The following is a 23,265-nucleotide window of genomic DNA, read 5'->3' on the forward strand; positions in this document are numbered from 1 at the left end:
AAATTTGAAAAATCCGGTAAAAACAATACATTTTCAATATTTTTTTTAAAACTAGTAAAGTATATACGACGAGGACCCTATATAGCCTAAAGGTTTCTTCAAGTATGTAAAAACAAACTTAAAATAAATAAACTATATCTATATGACATCTTCTGGTCGCACATCGCCGTCAAAAATTTGCAAAATTTGCGAATTTAGCAAAATTTGAGAGTTTAACGTTTTTTTTTAATTTTCTTAAAACAAGTGCGATAAGGATGCTACTCACGACGAGGGGGTGGCTGCACTTAAGAGTTCCACTACCCAACCTCTTGATTAGGGTGTATTATTTACTATTATATTAACAAGTTTATAATTTTACATAATTCATCCCTTACAAATTTCAATTTTCCCCTTTATTTTTGTCCATTGTTAATGATTTTATACTCTGATTTATGCGGGGGCAGTGGGGTCTCATTCATAAAGCATTCACTTCTGATGCATGAGGTCCTTGGTTTGATCCCAGCTCGCACTAAGTGAACTTTGTGCTGGACAAATACCGTGTGCGTGGGTTTTTTCGGGATTTCTGTTTCGTTTCACTTTCTTCATTCCACCATTTCATTCATTTCTCATTATCACCGTCTCCTTTAGCCTAGCTGGCATAATCGTAGAACATAAAACTTAAATATTTCGTTTTTCATTTTTTTCTGATTTATGCGAAAATGTAGGCATGGATGATTTTGACAATATTGTAGCTCTGATGAAGCCGCCCCTTGCAGTGTACCCACATTGAATCACTGACTTATTGCATTTGAACCTATCAATTGTTTGATTCCTGAAGTAGACAGGCAGATACTCAGCAAAGACAACTGTATTTACTGGACATATCAAAAGTCATCCAGTTAGGGCACTGCTCTGAAGACCTTTCAGTTTGTGACTCTGGCTCTTTGTCACATTCAAGATGGCTCACTACAGCTAATAGAGTTCTGCGGCTATACATTAGTTTGCGAAATCCTTCATATAGTGAGGAAAATCGTCACCTTTATCTTATCTTTAGAAGGTATATATGCCTATGTGGTTTGCCATTAACTTGAGCAACAATTTGACCGAAAGTAAATAACATGTTTACGAGACCATTCAGAAAACGTGGTATTTTGCCAGAAGAGCTGAAATAAGTTGTGGACTCCGTTACAGAACGGAATACTTACTTTGCTCATCCCAAAAATTTGCTTTTGGCGATGGTCATTGCTAACAGAAACCACATTTGAGAGCTTAGGTACAGACGACTTTTGAAGGCAAGGAAAGCAACTTTTGAAAGTGGTCCTATTAGACATTTTTGCCACCAAACAAGAACTTTGTAGCTAAATATTACACCGATATAATACAATGGGACACTTGTAATCTTACTTCTCCTCCTTTGTTAAGACCATTGATTAATGACAAAATAAGGTAGTTTATAAACAGACACTGAGCTAGTTATGAACTTCAAGGAGTTTCCATGTCATACTCATGCTGTCGGAAGATGCGTTAAACTTGTGACGGAAACTTTCGGTATAGTGTGTGGACGCAGTGCTTGAGACAGCTTCATCAGAGCTACACTATTGTCAAGATCATCCATGCCTACATTTTCGCATAAATAAGAAAAACATCCCACGCTTATGACGGCTAGGCTAAAGGAGACGTTGATAATGAGAAATGAATGAAATGGTGGAATGAAGAAAGTGGGAGGAAATGACACAAACTACGGTGTTTGTGCACCACAAAACTCACTTGGCCGAGCGGGGATCGAACCAAGAACCCCATGTACAAGAGGTTAACGCTCTACCACTGTCACACCGCTGCCCTCGCATAAATCAGAGTTTAAAGTCATTAGTAATGGACAAAAATAAAGGGGAAAATGGAAATTTGTAGGGGACGAATTATGCAAAATGATAAACTTGTTAATACAATAGTAAATAATACACCCTAAACAAGAGGTTGGGTAGTGAAACGCCTACTGCATCCAACCCTTCGTGGTGAGTAGCGTCCTTACCTTACTTGTTTTGAGAAAATAATAATAATAAAAAAAAAACATGTTAAACTCGAATAGTAGCGAACATCTGTTCAATTTAATTACTTATCACAGTTTTGATATGAAAACTAGCCTTGTTTCTGTCACAAACAAGTTCTTTATCATTAAAAGTGGGAACAAGTGTGTGTGTGTTTTTTTAAATAGCTGATGTAGAAGCAGATGCAGAAGCAGATCAAGAAACAAAGATAAAAGAGCTAGTTGCACTGGGATTACAAGCACGTATTGATATTGAATACCATAGAAAGGATTACCATCTTTCCTCTGCAAGTGTGCTTGCTTTATCTTTCACTAACATAACAAATTATTATTTAAAGAGAAAAAACAGACAGAATGAGATTATGTTTGTAGCGTTTAGGTCTTTCAGAGTGCAAGTGCACTTTCCCTCCCCTTCGTTGTTCATGGTATGGTAGCATACTTTAAATCATGGCTTTTAAGATGTGTTCTTTCTGGAGAACGGGAGTCGCAAATTGCTTAGGTAAATTATCTTTTTATAGCTTATAGCAATAATAACTATTACTTTTTTTTTACCGCTGTAAGCTCTACTAGATATAATTAACCCTTCTCCGGGCAAGACAATTTCGTAACGTAGACGAGCAACCGGGGCCTGTGAGGCCCAGTATATATTTTAAGTGGAAAACACGCAAAATTCAATACCTATTGTCATATACTGTTCCGACTAATCCAAAATATGTATTTTTTAAAATTTAAGGTATATTTATTTTAAATTTTATAATTTACAGTGTACAATTGTATATATAGAAATTATATATGTACATAATTGTTTTCTTGTTTTCAACACTATGTATTATTTACTTCTTTTTCATATCAACTTTCAAGAATCATTATCCACACCTGTGTCTTGTATCCAGATGGAGGAATTTCTTAGTCTCTTTACATTTTTTACAAGTTATGGTTGTCTCGCTGTGTTAATTGCACACGGGTTTACTGCAAACGTCGCAAACTTGCTTTTGTTTGCGGTTTTTAGTCCACGAACAAAGGTGGCATCTCTTCTTCTTCTTCTTCTTAGTATCCGCCTTTGTTGATGATGATGGTTTTATTTAGGCGAGATTTGCTTTATAGTTGTAAGAATTGTATTTTGCAGACCCTTAGATTTTCTTTGGATATCATCTAGCACAAGACTTTCTGCGACATCAACCAGGAAAAGTCTTCTTATATTATGAGCACCAACATACCACTTCAGGTGAGTATTTGTCCACACAACATAAGCAGAAACGCCACAGACATCTAAACAATTCATAAAAAAAATGCAAAAGGCATTGATTAGTTCGCCTTTTTTGACATATATAATATACAAGCTGGTCCAAGGAATCTGCACCTCCCTTGGTTTTTTATACTGTACAAGTATCTCTGGTTTATTATCCTTTTCCTCCACAATAGCGTTATTATTGTGCATTGTAGATAGAACAACAACTGCTTTATTTGCCTTCGGATTGCTGATTGTAATCATTTTCAACAATGGTAGTTGTATAGTCATTGTTAGCGCCCGGGGCGAGAGTATATGACAGCGCCCCCGTACTTAAGAGTGATGGCATACCAGCTGCGAAGCGCACTATGTGGTTGGCGCGAATGGTAAAAGAATTTTCAAAAATAAACCCTGCTTTTCCTTGATTTTGACAACTTTTTATTACTTTTTCTTCCATTTTATATATGTGCTCATGCATTTTCTTATCATGATGAGTAACATTATATATGAGAATTTTGCGCCCCCCTTACTTCGGCGTCTGAGGAAATCGCCCCGCTCTTTCCCCTTGGGGTACGGCACTATTGTCAGTACAGCAAATAGGGCAAACATATTGGTTCATTATTTCTGCTTGATTATTGAAAGCATTTCTACGAAGAAAGTAAATAAGATAATAATAATAATAATAATAATAATAATAATAATAATAATATTAATAATAATAATAATAATAATAATAATAATAATAATAATAATAATAATAATAATAATAATAATAATAATAATAATATCAACACATGCTGTTAGGTTACAATAACCACGTGTTCAATATATGTATAATTATGTGACCATTTGATCTTATACTTCACAGAAATTGCATTAAAGTTATAAAGGCCTCTTAGGCCCGGTCACGTCAGGAAAAGGTTTTCAATTTTTAAAAAATCCATTAGCTTTACCAACTCAATATGTTTATGATTTTAACTTCGACTAAGGATAGAAGAATTCAGTATTTTATGTCATTGAAATATATATGGTTATTGAAAAAATTCGAAAAACATGAAGCTACAGGGCCTGGGAGGCCCCGGTTGCCCGGATAAGGGTTAATGCAGTTAGTAGTTTTTATCCAAATCTTCTAAACTAGCTAGCAACGCTGTCAAAATCAATTGCATTAAATGTGGCACTAAAACCAAACATTCATCTGTGCAGTTGTAGAATCATTATTCGCATTGTTTCCTTCGATTAACCGTCGAAGTAATTTGAACGGTTTTGGCGGTATTTATGACGGAGTGAAATATGGATTTGTAAAAAGTGTTTACCTGCGATATATAGTAGCAGGGAACAAAGGGAATGAGTGAAATGAGAAATTTTATTATTGAAATTAGCATAACATTTCTTTTATCATAAATTGATACGCACCCAAAATAATATAAATATTTTTTTAAATACAAATATTAAAACATAGCATATTATTTACGTTTCGTCCTTAACTACCAACATACATTGTAAAAGAGAGTATGATAAAGAAGTGAACAAAAGGGATACACGATGAAATATCAACGCACACCTAGATAAATTTTATGACGTTACAGCATGCACCGTAATATCTTCTTTTGTGCTTATTTCACGCACCATTTGTTTGCCTTTTAAACATGTTAAAACAGGAAACTAGAGGGAGACACTCACGCTTTAAACAGATAAGGACGATACCATTATAAGAGCGTACTTGCATTGTAATAATTACAAAGCAAAATAAAGCTTTTTAAAGAAAAAAGTACAAGAAAGAAGCACAAAATAAACTTATTTTATGTCTACATAAATATATTTTACAACGGCAATGATTCATTATTTATTCCAACTTTTTTATCTTCAGCTACATTTACACATGAACGCACATTAATATAAAAAAAAGTTTTCACTGATAGCGCGTATTTCCGCTGCTTGCTTAGAGCTGATTACACTTGTTTCATTAAGTGTGAAAACTTTGCAGCAGGGGGTTAGTTGGCACACAGTAGTTAATTACTAAACATAATTTGTCTCAGAAAATTCTCTGTAATTTTAGTTATCTCACACTGCATTGAGCAGAAAAAACTTCCAAACAAAATACATACGAACTTTAATTCTTCTCAGAAATTCACCAAACATGGTAGACGAAATTGCATTAATGTTGAAATGACCAGAAGATGTGTCTTGAGTACTTTTCCCTAGTTTTTTTTCTAGTTATTCTTGTATACTTTTTTTAGCAGAATACAAAACATGAAATGGTCATCTATAAAAGGAGAGCATAACATTGCTATTTGCAATACCATTCTACTGGAGATAGAAATTGTCATAAATATAGTTATTTCCTATGCGGTGACTTCTGGGTTTTTACAAATGCCAAAATCAGTTAAAAACTAAACTACAACGCGAACAAGCCGAAGTAAACCGACTCAGAATCTCCCGGCATCCATATCTGTGGAACACAGACTCTATTGCCGAGTTTAGCTTTCCCTGATCTAACTTAGTCATCAATAAAGCAATCATTATTCCTCAGACGATGAACTATCTGCCCACCAAATTTCGTTCACATTTAGTCAGTAGTTACTGAGATATAAAATACAACATACAAGCCGAGCTGAGCCTATCGCTGGCTAAGCTAGGCTATCAAATATAGCGATTGTTACTCTCTAGATGATCGGTCACTTGCTCACCAAATTTGGTTCAGATCCAGCCAGTAGTTACCAAGAAATAAAGTGCCACATACGTACACACACACACACACACACACACACATATATATATATATATATATATATATATATATATATATATATATATATATATATATATATATATATATATATATATATATATATATATATATATATATATACGTATACTATATGTAAGTGCATCGTGTCAGGCACAACATATCTGAATGGCTTAGTTAATCCTGCTATATTCAGAATGTGATTAATGAAATATCGCAAGCTGTGGTTCATAAAAGAATAATCTTTAACTGTACTTAAAGCGTTTTGTTATGTATTTAAAAGTATAACATTAAAACCATATACAATTAGATACATGGTTAGATTTTATTTAAAGTCTCTGAAGCCCCACCAAAGTATTGGTGAAACTTAATTCACCAGTAAGGTTAATAATTTAAGTAAGGTAGCCATATTTGTCGTGAGGCCAAACGTGTCATAAATCGAGTTTCGAGTATTTAAAATTGCGTTACTAACTCTGTTCAATCCTGAAAGATGGAATAGGAAATGTGTATACTTCAAATTTTAGTTTTCGTTCTTGAATATATGTGATTTCTACTGCAACTTTAAAAAGTGTATTAATAAGAGTGCAATATATTTATTTCTTAGTGAATAATAAGAATTTTAAAAAAAATCGAGCGTTGGGTATAAATTAGTTCCCCATGATTTAACTAGTTACCTTTTAATTTATGAAATATTTACCGGTTATAGTTTTCATTTGGTACAAGTATTGATAAGCAATGAAAGGTCTTGATACCTTCACTACCTGGTATTAGCAGATGAAATGTAAAACTGTTTTCGATCGGTGTTGTACAGTTCTTCAAGTACGTTGTGTTGCTTTTTCAACAGATGATTTTTTTAAACGCAACTTATACTTGAAAAACCGCAACAAACGCTATTTGTTTCCTAAAAAAAATAGATAAGTTATTAAAATTAGATATTAAAATGCATATGTCTTAATTAATTAACCCACAAAAACCCAAATGTTGTTCAAGTACGAATTTTTGAACAAAACTTTCATGGTTCACTAAATGAGGGTCTTAGATAACAGAAATGTCCAAAAAAGTTTTTGAATTAATTAGAAACCCAATGTGACACCTGTGACTTAGCGAGGAACGGACGTAGTTTACAACTTTAATTTAGTTAATGAACAATTACTATTTTACCAGAGTAATTATTGACCCTTTTAGATACAGGAAAAATAAATTATTAGGGAGTTAAATACTTAGTTATCATAGAAATAAATAAAATATATCCGGAAGCTGAAAGGCGCTCGAGAACTCCATGAGCCACATGCAGATACTGACAAGAAAAGTTGAATAAAATTGCTAAAACCTTAAGAAAAGGAACGAAACAAAGCTTGCTACAAAGGTTTATGTGTGGCTTATAAAGTACAATGGGTATTTGGGTGAAACGTTCGAAACTAACTTTATAAGGTCAACAGGAAATCAACGTGTCACCTGTGATACCCTGGGGATTTGTGGGTTAAAGTGAGTTTCATGCTTTTAAAAAATATTGTTTTTGAGCGACTTTTCTTTAGCACAGTGGAATGCACTTATGATTCGGTCTGCAAGGATCAAGATTATTTATGTCTACAGGTCTATATGCTCAAAATGGGACGTTAGTGAGTCCCACCAATCATTTCCTCGACAGCGAGACACCAATCTGAAATGTGAGATTGTTCCACTTAAAGCGAGATGTATGGCCTTGTGCATCACAATTATGGCTTATTCTAAATTGTAACTCAGTTGTTCTTTGTTTTTAATGTTAAGTGGTGTCTACATTGTGACCTATTCTAAATTTAGAAATGTTAACTTGAACCTTTCTTTATTGTTATGCAAAGTCAATTTCAACGCTAATCGAAGCGGCTACAAAGCAACTACACAATATACTTAGCACTCATACGGCCCCCTTCAATAAGCGAGAAAAACACAAGACCTTGATTTTTCAGAGTTTGAAGATACAACAAAAGCCTAAGACAAAATATAGAAGATACTGAAAATAATATTTACAGAAAGAAAGTTATGTTACTGCGCTGACGAAATTATTGGCGATTATCAGTGCAGCCTTAGTCAAAATTGATCAACTATCGACCAGATAAGTATCATTCGTCAAATGCTCATGAAGAAGAGGGAATATAACTGCCCGATATATCAATTATTTATTGATTGCAGAAAGGTTTACGATTCGCTTACGAGGGGTGTATTGTACAATGTTCTTTTCGAATTTGGTATTCCAGAAAGGATAATTAGATTAATAAAGATGTGTTTAAAGGAACTAAATAACTCTATGGACTATGAAACCCGGAGGTTCAATGCCGCCTTCACAAAAGCTCTCCACTGACTTTTATCCATAGGCAATTGGATCCAGTTTCTATTTTGTATTCTTATCTCTGCGAGATCCATCTTAATGAACCCTAAAGTAAAGTCCGTGTAGGGAAACACTTGTCTATGAGCTTCAGCGTCGAGAATAGCCTCAAATCAGGAGATGATTCGTGACCATTATTCTTCAACTTTGTTCTGAAATACTCTACAAGGAAAATTAAAGATAGCAACCAATTCCAAGAGCTGAAAGATACTCTCTTGATGACGGGTTTATGCTGTTGATGGAAACCCAATCGAAAAAAAAAGACCATTAGAAAGATCTAGGCACGCATAGGAGGACAATAAGATGGATACGCAAAAATAGTAATAAAAGTAGGAACTAGATCCAGTTAGCTAACGTGTAAGAACAGAAGTCTTAAGAGATTTTGTGAATGTGAAATTAAACATTTGATTTCAATAGGCCATAGAGTGAGAGTTACTTTGCTGAAGGTTGAAGTTTCTTGCATCCATTTTTCTAGTTATCTCTGATTGATAGACAGGTAGGGCTATGTATGAAAAAAAATATTGCTGCCGGTCAGGATGCTGCTAGTGTCATGAGGTAGAATGGTAAGAAAAATTCATCTATAATCCCAAATCCACACTAAAATGTGAGTAGGCTGTGCAGCACTTTGATATATCGGTCTGTTATCGATATTTTACAAAATTTAAATATCAATTTTGAGAAGTCAATTCGATAAATATATTTCGACATTTTTATTGTTTTAGGTTCTTCGATATTTCAATCTCATGCCATTTCATTATTTTTCGAACCTACAGCTTCGATGTGTTATATTTCATTACTTCAATATCTTTGGTATTTTGATATTTTCGATATTTCAAATATTTAATACTTGAGTAAAACTTAAGATTTTGATTATGTTGATTTGTCAATATACAAATATGGAATTTTAAGCTCTAATTGCATCTCATGTCTATCATTTAGTTATATGTTCACTCAGTTTGTTAAATATTTTAATTTTCAGAAATATTTCTTTCCAAGTATATTTCGAATAACTTGACTTTACAAACAGCTTCTGGTGAAACCAATCTTGAATCATCTCATGTCGAAATCGTTGACTGATAGTGATAAGCAATAAATATAGTAAGGATACGGGTAAATCGAAATTTTGTTATTTCATACTTTCCTTTTTTCTTCTTCAACGGGACGAGAAAATCAAAGCAAAAAGGAAAAAAGAAAGAAATCTGTTGTTTCAAATGAAACCTGATGATACCACATGCTGAATCAAGTTTCATATTTTCTTTTACTTTTCAAAACACAAACATGTTTGTTTTCACAGGGATGACCAAGTGAAGAGAGAGCTTATTGGCTACTCACAAAACACACATACACACACACACACACACACACACACACACACACATATAAATATATATATATATATATATATATATATATATATATATATATATATATATATATATATATATATATATAAAGAAGTTTTCCTTTCCTTATTCAGTTACGTTTAAAACAGACTTGTGAGTGTACCCTTTACTGCAAACGTGTTGTTACTGCCTGAGTCGCAGATAATTTTCGAACGTTTTTGCTACCAATCCTGATTTGCCTGAAAATTGATCGCTAAACTCGGTATAAACGCCCTTCTGTGTAGCATGAATGATGATTTGAGATTGGAAAATATAAAAGGAAAAGATGAAATTGGAAAATTTCGGTATAACAGTACCCTAAGAATGCATTGCTTGAGGACTAATTAATTTCTGAGAGCGAATCAGTGTGTTTCAGTGAAGCAAAATACAGCAGCGTCTTGTAACGTTGTTCCTAACAGATGCTAGAGAGCTCTGTTGACAGCTATCAACTCGAGCAAATTCAGTTTCATTATAGTGCTTACACAAGGAAACCTATTACAATAATTAAACTTGTGACACAAACATAATGAAGTATTATTGATAACGAAGCTTAAACGATGCTATTCCTAAGCTCATTTGTTGAATATTTCGATAGTCAATGAAAATTATTATATATAATTTTCAGTCTTTATTTTACAAGATATAAATAAATACGCTCCTAAAAGGAAACATCTCAAAAACTACATAATAAGAAATATTTGAACTGCCAATTTTCTTTCATTTTTCATTACCTCAAGTGTAAAAAATAAGACTCCATAATCCATTTTTATCATATTTATATTTTTAACTTCTCTATAGACTTAACATAAATACTCAGTAACATGTATATGGTCTACTATTCTTACTTATTTTCTCGACTGCTTTGCTTAATATATTTTAACGACAAATTTCACTTTAAAGCAGGCCCGTACTTAGGTTAGTGCTTTTCTGTGTTCGAGCACAGGGAGGTAGAATTTAGAGGGCCGCAAAATTTGGATTTTTTTTTAAAGATTCACAATAAAGTAATATTTAAAAATAGCAACCCGCAGAATCCGCGCAAGCGCGAGAAAATACGTTAATGTGTTTAATTTGCTCGAATTACAGTAGTTGCTAATGAGCTAGCTTATCTGATTATTTTTAAAAAGTCATCCTCTCCCACGCCATTTACTTCCACCCAAAGGAGTGAGGATGAACTTGAACATCATGAGAACTAATACTGTTAAACTCAGCGACCTCGAAAACTATGAATTCAACGCTAATATATGTCGTTTTCGATTAATTTTAAGATCTCGCTCCCTCCCTGGGAGTGGAGTATGACCTTGAAGTTGAATTGGATTAAAACTGTCACTACTCATCTTAGCTACATCAAAAATTATGAATTCAACTCTAGCATTAATCTTTTCGAGGAAGGGGGGAAATTTAGTGCGGGGGCGGCAAATTATTTAGAGCATAGGGGCGTACAATATATAAATACTGGCCTGCTTTAAAGTAAAGTAACATTAATATTAATAGAAAACAATCTGCAAGTACTATACTTCTTTCAATCCTTACTTTCAAGAGCGCCGATTTCTCTTTAATTTTAGGGGACCCATTCAAATGCAGAAGGCATAGACCTATAGAATGATTTTAAGACAAATTGAATTCAAATTATGCCAGATATTGTATAAGTACAATGCGGGGTTTCCACATGAACTTTGGAGGAGCCCGCCCCCCAGGATCAGCACCTTTGCTTACTTTGTGGGTTAATTATTTTAAACACATGTTATGAACATATTTCTACTACACACAAGACAAATTGTACCGTAATACGAGATGAATTTGTATTCTATTATTTGTTCGTGGTTAAGACACACAGAGCAGGTTTATTTAATCTCCAGTTTGTCATTCGAAATTTTCTTCAGATGCCATATATTCCTTTGAAGATACCAATTGTTGAATTAGTGCTTTGATTCGGAGATTTAAGATCTTAGCCGCCTTTTAAGGTAGAGAATATTGTAAATTGTTGTGTCAAGACCTTGGATAAACGCGAACACTCTAATGATTAGCCTAGCCTTGTAGCAAAGATAGAAAACGAAACTGTTTACACAACTGATGTTACTTACGCCTTATTTCTTGAAGTTTTAATGAACTTGATTGTTGAAGACTCGTTGACCGGTCCTAAACGCCCATAATGTTTTTAAAACTTGATTTGTTTTTAATCTTAAAATAATCAACTACTGATTAGTACAATGCACAACATGAATGGAAAAGTTTGAAACGAAGATAAGTGAAGGATGACGACAGTATCGTGAGCAATGTTGCCAGTTCACTTTTCGTTTCTTAACGTAGCTTTAGAAGAGATTAGAGTTGCCGACCCTGGAGAACAAAATTACCGATTTTCGTCATTTTTTTAAATTATCGTATATTACAAAAAATCCGCATATTCGTTATACATGTGATAATTGTAGACACAAGTATAGTACTACTAATAATAGCAATCATATATAATAAACTTATCTAATAACTTTCAGTTTCGAATTCCAAATCGGCGTTACTGTCTTCATCATATTTAAAAACAAAAATAAAATAAAATGAAATTTTTGAGCTTAATGTCCGACGTTTATGCGAGCTAGACTAAAGGAGACGGTGATGATGAGAAATGAATGAAATGGAGGAATAAAGAAAGTGGGAGAACCCCGAGGAAACCCACGCATGCGGTGTTTGTTCACCACAAAGTTCACTTGACGCAAGCTGGTATCGAACCTGGGACCCTAAGCACCAGAGGTGAACGCTCTACCACTGAGCCACTGCGGCCCTCATCATTTTTAAAATTCTTATTAATACTATTCTGAAAAACAATATTTCCACCCCTTTGTAAACGTAATTGAATTTAAACAATGGATGAAGGGTTGCCAGTTACCAATTCTCAAATCGTTATTCATTTATTTTTAGCGAAAATGACTGTTACAAAAATTCTGCATGTGTGTTTTATAATTATTTAATGCATATCTACAATTTATTTGCATATTCGAAAACAGCAGAAAAGTGTGCGTTCTAAAATAATCGTATTATCGCAAGGGCATTAACGTGTATAACATTAAGGCTTAAATTATCGCACATCAGAATAAATTATCGTATGGTTGGCAAGCCTGAAAGAGATTCAAAAACTCTACTCGATTTTTTTTATTCGATGCGTGAAACCTTTAGTAGCTGGTATCATGTATTTGTACTTATTAGAAAGTGATTTGAAAAGAACAAGATAGAAAAATTTGATTGAATTGTATATGCTGAATTACATATCAGAATGAAAGTTGTCAGATTTGTGAAAATAATCAGGTTAAAGTTGTTTTAATAAAACAATAATTAACTTAAATTTATGTGGTTTACTTCTTTTCAGTGCCCCCGGATATCTCTAATGACGAAACAAGCTCGGATCTAGCAGTGCAAGAAGGAGAGAATGCGACGCTCGTGTGTAAAGCAACAGGTCATCCTCCACCAAGAATAGTCTGGAGGAGGGAGGATGGAGAACCAATCATTTTAAGAAAGGGACACAGGGATATTATAAAAGGTAAGAAAGAATAATACATACAATCAATGGCACATTTTTCTAATCTAACATAATTTCCACTAATTATACACTGTAGTATCTTATATTTATATTTATATAGCCATATTTATCATACGGGAAGTAGTCATAAAGTTCCCGGAATTCTGTTGTACCTCTTTATTACCATAATATAAGTACAAATTTACTTAATCGTCTTCAAAGTTCGCACTTTCGGAACACACACACACACACTTGTTCCACCAATATTGCGATTGGTGCAAACACCGACGAAAGATATATTTTAGTATCTCCTGAATTTCAGCTGTCGCATTGTTTTTAGTATCTTCGTCTACGTTGGCGAAACGAAAAAAAGCCCATTTTTATCTTTGAAAAGAACCAAACATCCGATGGGGTATCAAACTCTCTGAATAAGATATTTCCCAATTTGCACATGAACTTGATGTTTGCGCGTTGCTCGATCTGTGAAATTGCATCAACTGAATACTACATACTTCTCCCTTTAGCTATACTATTCGTACACTACCTGTTAAGACGTGTTCACATTTGTTAAATTCAGAATTAGGCAACCTAGGGATTGTATTGCAACGACAACATTCCGGGAACTTTTTGACTGACCTTCGTATATTTAAATTGATATTTGCATGGTGCATAGTTGTTTTTCGGACAGTGTTTATATTTATATTTGATATAACTATATTAATATGCAGTCACATATCATGTATCCGTATATTTATTCAAATGTACTCTCATATACGTTCAAAGCTCAAGATAAATATTTTTGAATCCTCTGGTACTTAAGAGTCTTCATCCCGGCGAAATTAAAATACCGCTAATTTTACAGTAATTGTGTGATATCTTCAAATAGATAAAAGATAATCGAAATGTGGAACAAGAGCGCCCTAGACAATATCAATTTACATGAGAAACCGTTATCACGATTCACTTATCTGCTTTCGATTTCGAGCCATTTTGAAAATCGGCATTTATTTTCGCGTTTCTAAACGGCTGAAAACCGAAAGCTACTAGGTGACTTGTGGTAACGGTACCTCATGCAAAATAATATTGTCTAGGGCGCTCTTGTTCCATATTTCAATTATCTTTTATCTATTTGAAGGTATCACATAATTACTGTAAAATTAGCGGTATTTTAATTTCGCCGGGATGAAGACTCTTAATATTACTCTTCTGGTAATTTACCATTGTTGGTTGATCTATTTTTCGTGAATTTTAATAATTTTGCTTGAAACTTTAGTATAATACAGTTTTGTAAATAACTAACGACTATTTGGCTAAGTAATTTAAGCCAACTATATTGATTTTAAGGTACAGTATACAGCCAAATAAACAGTACTGAAATTCGCGTGCAAATGGCGCGCGGGTGCAATGTGGTATGAGCTGTGAGCGCCATATTGTATGCTTAACTGTGTCTGGACTAGCGGAGTATGCACTTGGAGCGAAGATAATGTTACTCACAACAGAGGAGAAGGTGTTTTTTTTTATTTTAGAGCACTATTTCCTCTCATACGGTGTGGGCCAGCATCTCACTGCAGGAGATGAGTGGAGATGCCTCCATGTGGGGTATACTAAAGAAAGCAATTTTCCGTATAGATAATACCCTACCACTGTACTGGAGTTACGAGAGGAGATTCGATCATTTGTTTTGTTGTTCCAGCAAGCCGTGTTCACTAACATATTCATCGATCTACAGAACTGCTATGAAGAATGTTAGACGTAATGGTCAACATTTTGAACACGTGATGTACATGCTCGCTTCCTCTTAGATTTATAATTTGTGTTGAGTAACAATTAGTTGACATCCTTTTGACATTTCTTATGTTTCATTACGTTATACAAAATAAATAAACAAATAAATAAATAAATAAATAAATAAATAAATAAATGTCAACGATGTGATTTCAGTACTGTTCATTTTGCCGCACACTGTATTCTTTTTTATTATGTTTGAATATCTGAAATGCCCGTTCTTCGCACAGAGACACTAGGTTTATGGAAATTAGTTGAATCCCTTCCCACATAGGATACGCATCACAGTGAATATGTAAAATAGAAATCCGTAATGTCATCCTTTACCATCTTCAACCCTTCTCCCGATGGGGAATGAACTTGGACTGCAGCCTGAAAACTTTTAATTGGACGCTAATATCTGTTGTCTTCGATCGCTTTTGCATGTCACCCTTTCTTAACATCAGCCAGTGACAATGGAGGAGGAATTCTTACTGAAGCGGTATCTGGAATGTCACTATTCATCTCAGCGACCCTGAAAACTATGAACTGTACATCAAGATCGGCCGTTTTCGATTATTTTTACGTCCTCAGCTGATCTCCGTATCTTATTACTTCTTACATCTCAATGTTGGTAATATGACTAAACACCTATGGTACGCCATGGATAATTCATATACCAAAAATCGTTAAATTGGGTGCAGCATTCTAAGAGCCGGCCATCAAACAATCTTACATTAAATTGTTATTTATATAGAAACCCCTCGCCCCGTATATAAAAAAAAATCCAATAGCGCTGGGACATGTGTCTGCGCATTTAATGGCAACTGTGTGTGCCGAATTTCATCTTTCTAGGTCGAAGATCTCGTAAGATACTGGATTTTTGGCAAAAAAATAAAAAAAAACTTCTATTTTCTTATGATACGTCCTCCTGGAAAACTAATGTAATAAAAACCTAAGTTGGACCATGATTCATTCATGTACCAATAAATAACCAAAATTGGCCGTGCATATTAGGCGAAGTAAACCGTTAATTTTTTTTTATATATTTCATTTCTATATAAAATTTATCCACGATTTATATCAGGGTTGCCCAAACACATTTGGAGAAATCAAGTAAGGACGTATAATACTCCTGACGTTTGGACAACTCTGTGGAATAGTTGCAAGTGACCCTTTTCGATATAAATCGTTGATGACGTCACCAGTGTCACGAAATATGAAAGTTAGCATCACGCGTTAGCCAAACTCTTAGTACGTAGCTGAAAATAACCTTGCATAGGGCCCTCTGTGTCTTTTTGTTAGAACCTCACCAAATGGACTTGATTCTATTGTCCCCTGGATGCCCCATTCAAGATTGAGATACAGATAGGTAAAGTGCAGCAGTGTGCTCGTTTTCGAACTACATTTTGGAACTTTAATAAATCAATGGTTAGAACAATAGTTATACTATCTTAATAAATCAATGGTTAGAACAATAGTTATACTATCTAGTAGATAGCTTAGTCTTACCTTTTCTCTCGTCAAAGCTGAAGCAGAGAAGTGGATTATGTAACAACATTTAGGACATTGAAGCAATTACTTCATTTTTACTCTTGCGTAATAATGATAGCTACGATTTTGGTTTCACTTTTCCCATCTATGTAATATTCTTACGTCGATGAAATAAATATTAGCCATATAGTATTTTCACTTCGGAATCTAATCTAATTAATTCAATGTATTCAGAAGAACTCTTAAGTGAATCAATTGCCTACAAAAGTTATTCGGGACTATTAAGAAAATAGTGTTTTCAATTTTGAAAAATTTTACTTTGCCCCTAACTTAGTTTTCAGTTGTTTACAACATGAGCTCATAGCTAATGTCACCAAGTGGAAATTTTATTTATTATTTTCTCTTTTCGAAAATTGAACACAGAACTACAAATGATATTTCATGTTCTACAGAGCAAGGCTTAACTTTTTGTAGTTCTGGATTTCTCTGCAAAAACATTGGTCTACAATATGACATTCTTTTCCTGTCTGAAGAACTTATTGGGTGATCTTTATAGCAAGGGCGCCGATTTCTCTGTAAATTTGGGGAGGGGGCATTCAGATGCAAAAGGTATATATATATATATATATATATATATATATATATATATATATATATATATATATATATATATATATATATATATGAGGATGTTAAAACAAATTGCTTTCAAATTATGCCAAATATTGTATATTCATAAATACAAAAGGGGGACCCACATAAGCTTTGGAAGGCCCGGCCCCCCAGGATCGGCACCCTTGCTTTATAGGAAAATTTGCTTTCACCTACCTGCATACTTCATTCCCAGATCCGATCATTTCCTAGGCCTACGGCTTCACACCTTTTATTTCCATCTTTGAATGGCATGAATACGTTCATGGAATTATTTTTTGAGAAAAATTTAAACCCAATTCCGTCCTTGGAATATGCATTTCAAAACGACTTCGGCAATGGTTATCAGATGTCAATTGGGATGAGACGGGTGTCATTTGATATGCATTATTGCAGAGTAGATCAATAATTGATATGATCTTCTCCCCAAAATTTACGAAATTATTTTTTAAAATTGTGATTTTTGGCAATGTGGACCAATAATCGACTGGTACGAGATGGGTCATTTTCGATTTCTAGTGACAAGTAGATCAGTAATTGGTATGATATTTTCCACAAAATTAATTTTTACCCTGGAAATAAATAAAGATTCGGGATTTTGGGCAATGCAAAGTGAGACAAGATAGATGTAATTCGTTTTGTATTGACAAATAAATCAGTAATTGGTATGATATTTTCCCGAAAATTTAACTTTTACCCAGGAAATTAATAAAAATTCTGGATTTTAGTATATCCTTGTCGATTTAATTTTTACCAAGGTAAAAAATAAGATTCGGAGTTTTGGGCAATGCGGACCAGTTGCCGACTGGGATGAGATGGGTGCAGTTTGATTCAAATGGACAAGTAGACCACTAATTAATATAACTTTTTCCTGAAAACTTTAAATTTCACCCTAAAAATTAATAAAATTTCATGATTTTAGGCAATGCGGACCAGTTGTTGACTGCGACGAGATATAGATGTCATTCGATTCGTACTGACAAGTACATCAGTAATTAGTGCGATATTTTCTCAAACAGTTAATTTTTCCCAGGAAATTAATAAAATTTCGTGATTTTGGGCAACGCCGACAAGTTGTCACTGAGACGAAATGGGGGTAATTTGATTCGGATTGGTAAGTAAATCAATATAATTGAATATATATTTTTTCCGAAAATTTAAATTTTACCCGGGATATGACCCGGGAAATTAATACAACTAAGTTTTAGACAATGCAGACCAGTTATCCACTGGGATGAGAGTCATTCGATTCATATTAACCAGTAAATCAGCAATTCATTTGACATGAGTTCAACTTTTAACCGGGAAATTAATAAAAATTTCGGATTTTGGGTAACGTGGACCAGCTGTCGACTAACACGACATGGGTGTCATACCATTCATATTAGCAAGTAGATCAATAATCGATATGACCTTTTACTACTACTACTACTAATAATAATAATAATAATTATTATTATTATTATTATTATTATTTTATTATTATTATTTTATTATTATTATTATTATTATTATTATTATTATTATTATTATTATTATTATTATTATTATTATTATTACAGCAACTACTATTAGACCTAATATTTAATTGTAGTTATGGTCAGAAAAAACTAGCTAACTTATTATTATGACCTATGCAATCCGGAGGCACAATGTCGCATCCTCAAGTGTTCTCCATTCATTTTGTTCTTAGTCAATCCAATTTTTACCTTTTATTTGTATATTTGTGAGAGCCATCTTAATAATCTTCCTAATGGTCTTTTTCCTATTTTGTACCAGTTAGAATTTTGAAAACTTTTTCTACTTTTTCCATTCTGGCTACATAACCTACCAACTTGAACCTAATAGACTGAATGATTCTAAGAAAATAAACGTTATAAATTGTGCCGTTACTCATTATAAATTTTTCGTTGTTCCCTATTAACGTCTCTCTTTGCTCATCTGAGAATTTTATTCTCAAATATCTTCTTCCCTAGAAGTAAGCGACCAAGTTACGAAACCATATAATACAATAGCCAAAATTATCATTTTTAGATATTTTAAGCTTCAAATTCTTCGACAGAACTCTTGAAAACAAAAAGGGTTTTGGCTGGAATAATAACACGTATTCCCTGTTTTTAGTCAATATTTAATTACTTCATCGATGTAGTTCTAGTTTGTTAATGTTGACCCTAGATATTTGAAAGTATCTACTTTGTTGAAAGTACGGTATTATTTGATATTTTAACATATCCACAATTCACAGTATTATCGTCACAGCAAATTTCCATGTATTTAGTTTTATCTGCAGTTTTTTCTTCACCTTTGTCTCTGCAGTCGTTTCCTACATCCTCTTTATTTATTTCTATTGTCCTCATATCATCTCCTATCAGATTTGCATCATCAATGTACGGCACAACCTAGTGTTCCAGGCTCTCGTTGTTATCTTTCATTTCCCTTATGGAGCCCGTATATCTCCCTGCTCCTGTGCATTCTCGATGCGAAAGCTCGTAGACAAGTGTTATCCCATCCGGACTATACTTTGGGATTCATTTTAATTAATCTGAATAGCTTTCAAAGTATTCAACATTCTGTAAGAATGTTGTACAGTGTTTCCTTCCTAGCCGAGTCGTAACTATCATATAAATAATTGCTCAATATGAGTATTATATTCACATTTCTTTTAGAGTATTGGTGAATAGCAAATATCAGGCCGATAGTTGATCAATTTTGACTAAATTCGCAATAATATTCTTCAATAATTTCATCTGTGTATAGTCAATCTTGCTAACAGTATTTTTGATAGAATTTTATCGGATGTTGACAAGAGAGATAGCCTTGATAATTATTGCAATCAATTTTGTCGCCTTTCTTGTAAATGCAACAATGATACTTTTCACTTTTGTGGTAATTCCTCTTTGTTCCAGATGAGGAGAGTGAGTTTGTGAAGCTCGTTCCGCAAGTTTTTGCCACCAGTTAAAATTAACTCAGCTGGAATTTCGTCTAAACCATGAGATTTGTGTTTCTTTAATTTCTTTACAGCAATTTGTAGTACTATTCGGTTAAATTTTGGAATATACAGTTCTATGGTGTGCATTTCGCCTTCTTCACGAACAATATATTCGGGCAGCTTGTTACGCAAATCATCAAAGAAAGCTTTCCATCTATTCAAAATGCTGTCCTTATCAGTGAGAATTGTTCTGTCGGCTTCGTAAGCGCAGTTTAATACAATTTCCTAAATTTGACCCGGGTTTGATTTCCGGCTGGAGCTCATGTGGTTCGGATCCCACATTAAACTGTAGGTCCACGTCTCATAAGCCTCGCTGCTGAACAGGACGCTAAACTAACAGATCATATCAAATAAAATCTTTTCCTAAATGTATTTGATGCCCTTATACATAGTCCGATATTCAACTTCAATAATTTTAGCTTTCAAAAAATCGCATTTCTTTGTTTTCTAAAAGTTTTAGAGGTTCTCTGAATTATGTTAATAACATTTTGTGTAGTTATATCCTTCAGATTTTGAAGCCAACCCAGAGTTTTATTCTTTTTCCCTTGTAAAAGTGGAATTTTCAGAAAAAATGTCACACCAATTATGATCTACTTGTCAACATGAACCAAATGACACCCATGTTGTCCCAGTTGACAGCAGGTCATCATTGCCCCAAACTCCGAATTTAATTCATTCCCCGGCTAAAAATTGAATTTACAGAAAAAAATGTTATACCAATAATGGATCTACTTGCCAATACAAATCGAATGACACCCATGTCGTGCCAGTCGACAACTGATCCCCATTACCCAAAATTCCGAATTTTTGTTTATTTGCCGGGTAATAACTGAATTTTCGGGGAAATATCATGTCAATTATTGATCGACTTGCCAATACGAGTCGAATGACACCTATCACGTTTCTGTCGTCAATTGGTTCGTGTTGCCCAAATTGTTCCCATTTCATTTAAAGTGAAATGATAAAAAGCTATGTCGGCCCAAGTGCTTTGTTCAAAAGTTCATTTCAAAGGATTCACCCGTTTTTCCCTGATGATGAGACTGAAAACCCTGAAGTAATTTGATAAAATGTTAGAAATTGACCCCCGTTCTCTAGTTAAAGCGTAATTTTCGGAAACGTTGTAGCATATGAACCCTTATTTTGAATAAGGAGTCCATATAGTAAGCTTCATGTCCCTAACACGCCTCTAATCATAAGGATTTCAAGATATGTCCACTTTATTACAACAATTGTAAATCCCATTCTTTTCTCTTCAAGCGTTTTATCTTTTTCTTTTTTGTGCCACTTGTAGGAGAAATATAAGAAAACTTTAAAAACACGTTTATAATTATTTTAAATGAAAAATCTCAATACCAAATTTCATGTCCCTAACCTTAAAGGATTTGGGGATATGGTCATCTTGTTGTAACAATTGTAAGTTAAATCATTTTTTCTTCTCATCTTCCTTTCTTCCCTTCTAGGGGAAATATATTAAAAACTGTAACCCTGGGCCAGAGACCATAAGTACAGAGCCAGTGCCCAATCAATAGTTTTCGGAATCTCTGAAATGAATAGTGACTCTACCGGTGCCATACTGTGGGTAAGACACCCGTATCACCGGTATGGGTTGGATAGAGTGCGGATTTGTAAAAATAGTTGAAAACGATCAATAATAGTGTCGAATCCATATATTTTGCAGTCATTTAGATGAATAGTAACATTATCGACGTTGTTTTAAGTCCAAGTTTAACCTCCATCAACACGAGAGTTTCAAAGGGCGCCATTATGGATTTTTAAAGACAGTTCTAATATTTTCCGAAAACCTTTTCTTCTCGTGTGGGGAACGGGTATTTCAAGACAATTTCAGACAAATTCATGGAAAAGAAATCAAACAAGATAAATTTATGTAAATGAGAGACATGACGTTTGAAGATATGTTAACCAACTTGTTTAACTTCTACAGAACATATTCTCTTATTACTCAACGACTGGGATTCTTCAGAACAATATGCTGACTATCTAAACAAATTTGATAATAAACTAAATACTATATTTGAATAATAGAGATTTCATACCATAATCTATTTGCTATAGGTAAAAATTGTGATAAGAGGCAGCCTTGGGCAATGTATATATTTATAAACGTTTTGTTGCTTCTTAATTTTCTAATAACATTTATACAGTAATAGGTTGATTTGCAATGTATTAATGTATTTGGCTATACTGCGACACCTACAATGTCATATTCGACACTTGCAAACATCGTCTCATTTTAATAATTCAATTTCCTTTAGATATTTATTAACGTCAAGATACTAACGGGAATAATAAACTCTTTTACAGATAAATCTAGCTAGAGCAGTATAAGATAGAAGTTAGAATATATTTTTCATATGTATTATAATTTTTCCAACAAAATTTTCTTTCATTAAATAACATTAATATGTCAGATGTGTCGATATATTATATTATTTTATTTCCCTTTTCTGGGCTCATAGATTGTTACAACACTCAATTCATACAATCATGAAAAACTAAGGGCTTATGTTGAGGAGAAGTGGTCCAGCTCTTTTCTTTTAAAAAAAATGTTACAATTTTGGTAATTTCTGTTCACATTAGGTTAGTTTAGATTAGGTTAGTTTAGATAAGTTAGGTTAGTTTATGTTAGTGTAAAGGCCCAGCATAATTGTCCAGAGGATGATAGAATTTCACTTATTTCTACTAATATTAGGTTAGTTTAAGTTAGTTCAGGTTAGCTTAGGTTAGTTTAGGTTAGATTAGATTAGATTTCGTTACGCTATGTTGTCTAAATACGTATAAGTACTTGCACCATCCATTTGCAGGTATCGACCTTCTTATTCGCTTAATTGGTCCAAAAAAAAACGCACTACATGCAGGAGCATTGTATACCGATTGCCACCCAAAAAGTGGAAGGTACTGTGGCCATCAAATCTACGGATATTTATATCCGCATTGTCAAAGACAAATTGTTAAAAGGCGTTCTTATATACGTCCACTTGACATTTATTTATTTATTTATTTATTTATTTATAATAGTCCTCTACAGAGCCAAACTCCATTTACAGAGGAACATATGCATACACACATAATTACATATGAAATACATATATATCTATATACT

At 33.6% G+C, this 23,265-nt stretch overlaps 1 protein-coding gene across 2 annotated transcripts in view; it reads left to right on the forward strand.

Annotated features, from left to right (window-relative positions):
- Nucleotides 1-23,265, forward strand: part of LOC145666450 (lachesin-like) — a 1,090,518-nt gene that overhangs the window by 780,223 nt on the left and 287,030 nt on the right. For both annotated transcript variants that reach the window (XM_081733682.1, XM_081733683.1), the window contains exon 4: nt 13,097-13,267. In XM_081733682.1, the coding sequence (XP_081589808.1) occupies nt 13,097-13,267 (171 nt within the window). The remainder of the gene's footprint in view (nt 1-13,096; nt 13,268-23,265) is intronic.

The sequence above is a fragment of the Thermobia domestica genome, chromosome 12, assembly GCF_964235325.1.
Source record: "Thermobia domestica chromosome 12, izTheDome1.hap1.1, whole genome shotgun sequence".
Taxonomy (NCBI): domain Eukaryota; kingdom Metazoa; phylum Arthropoda; class Insecta; order Zygentoma; family Lepismatidae; genus Thermobia; species Thermobia domestica.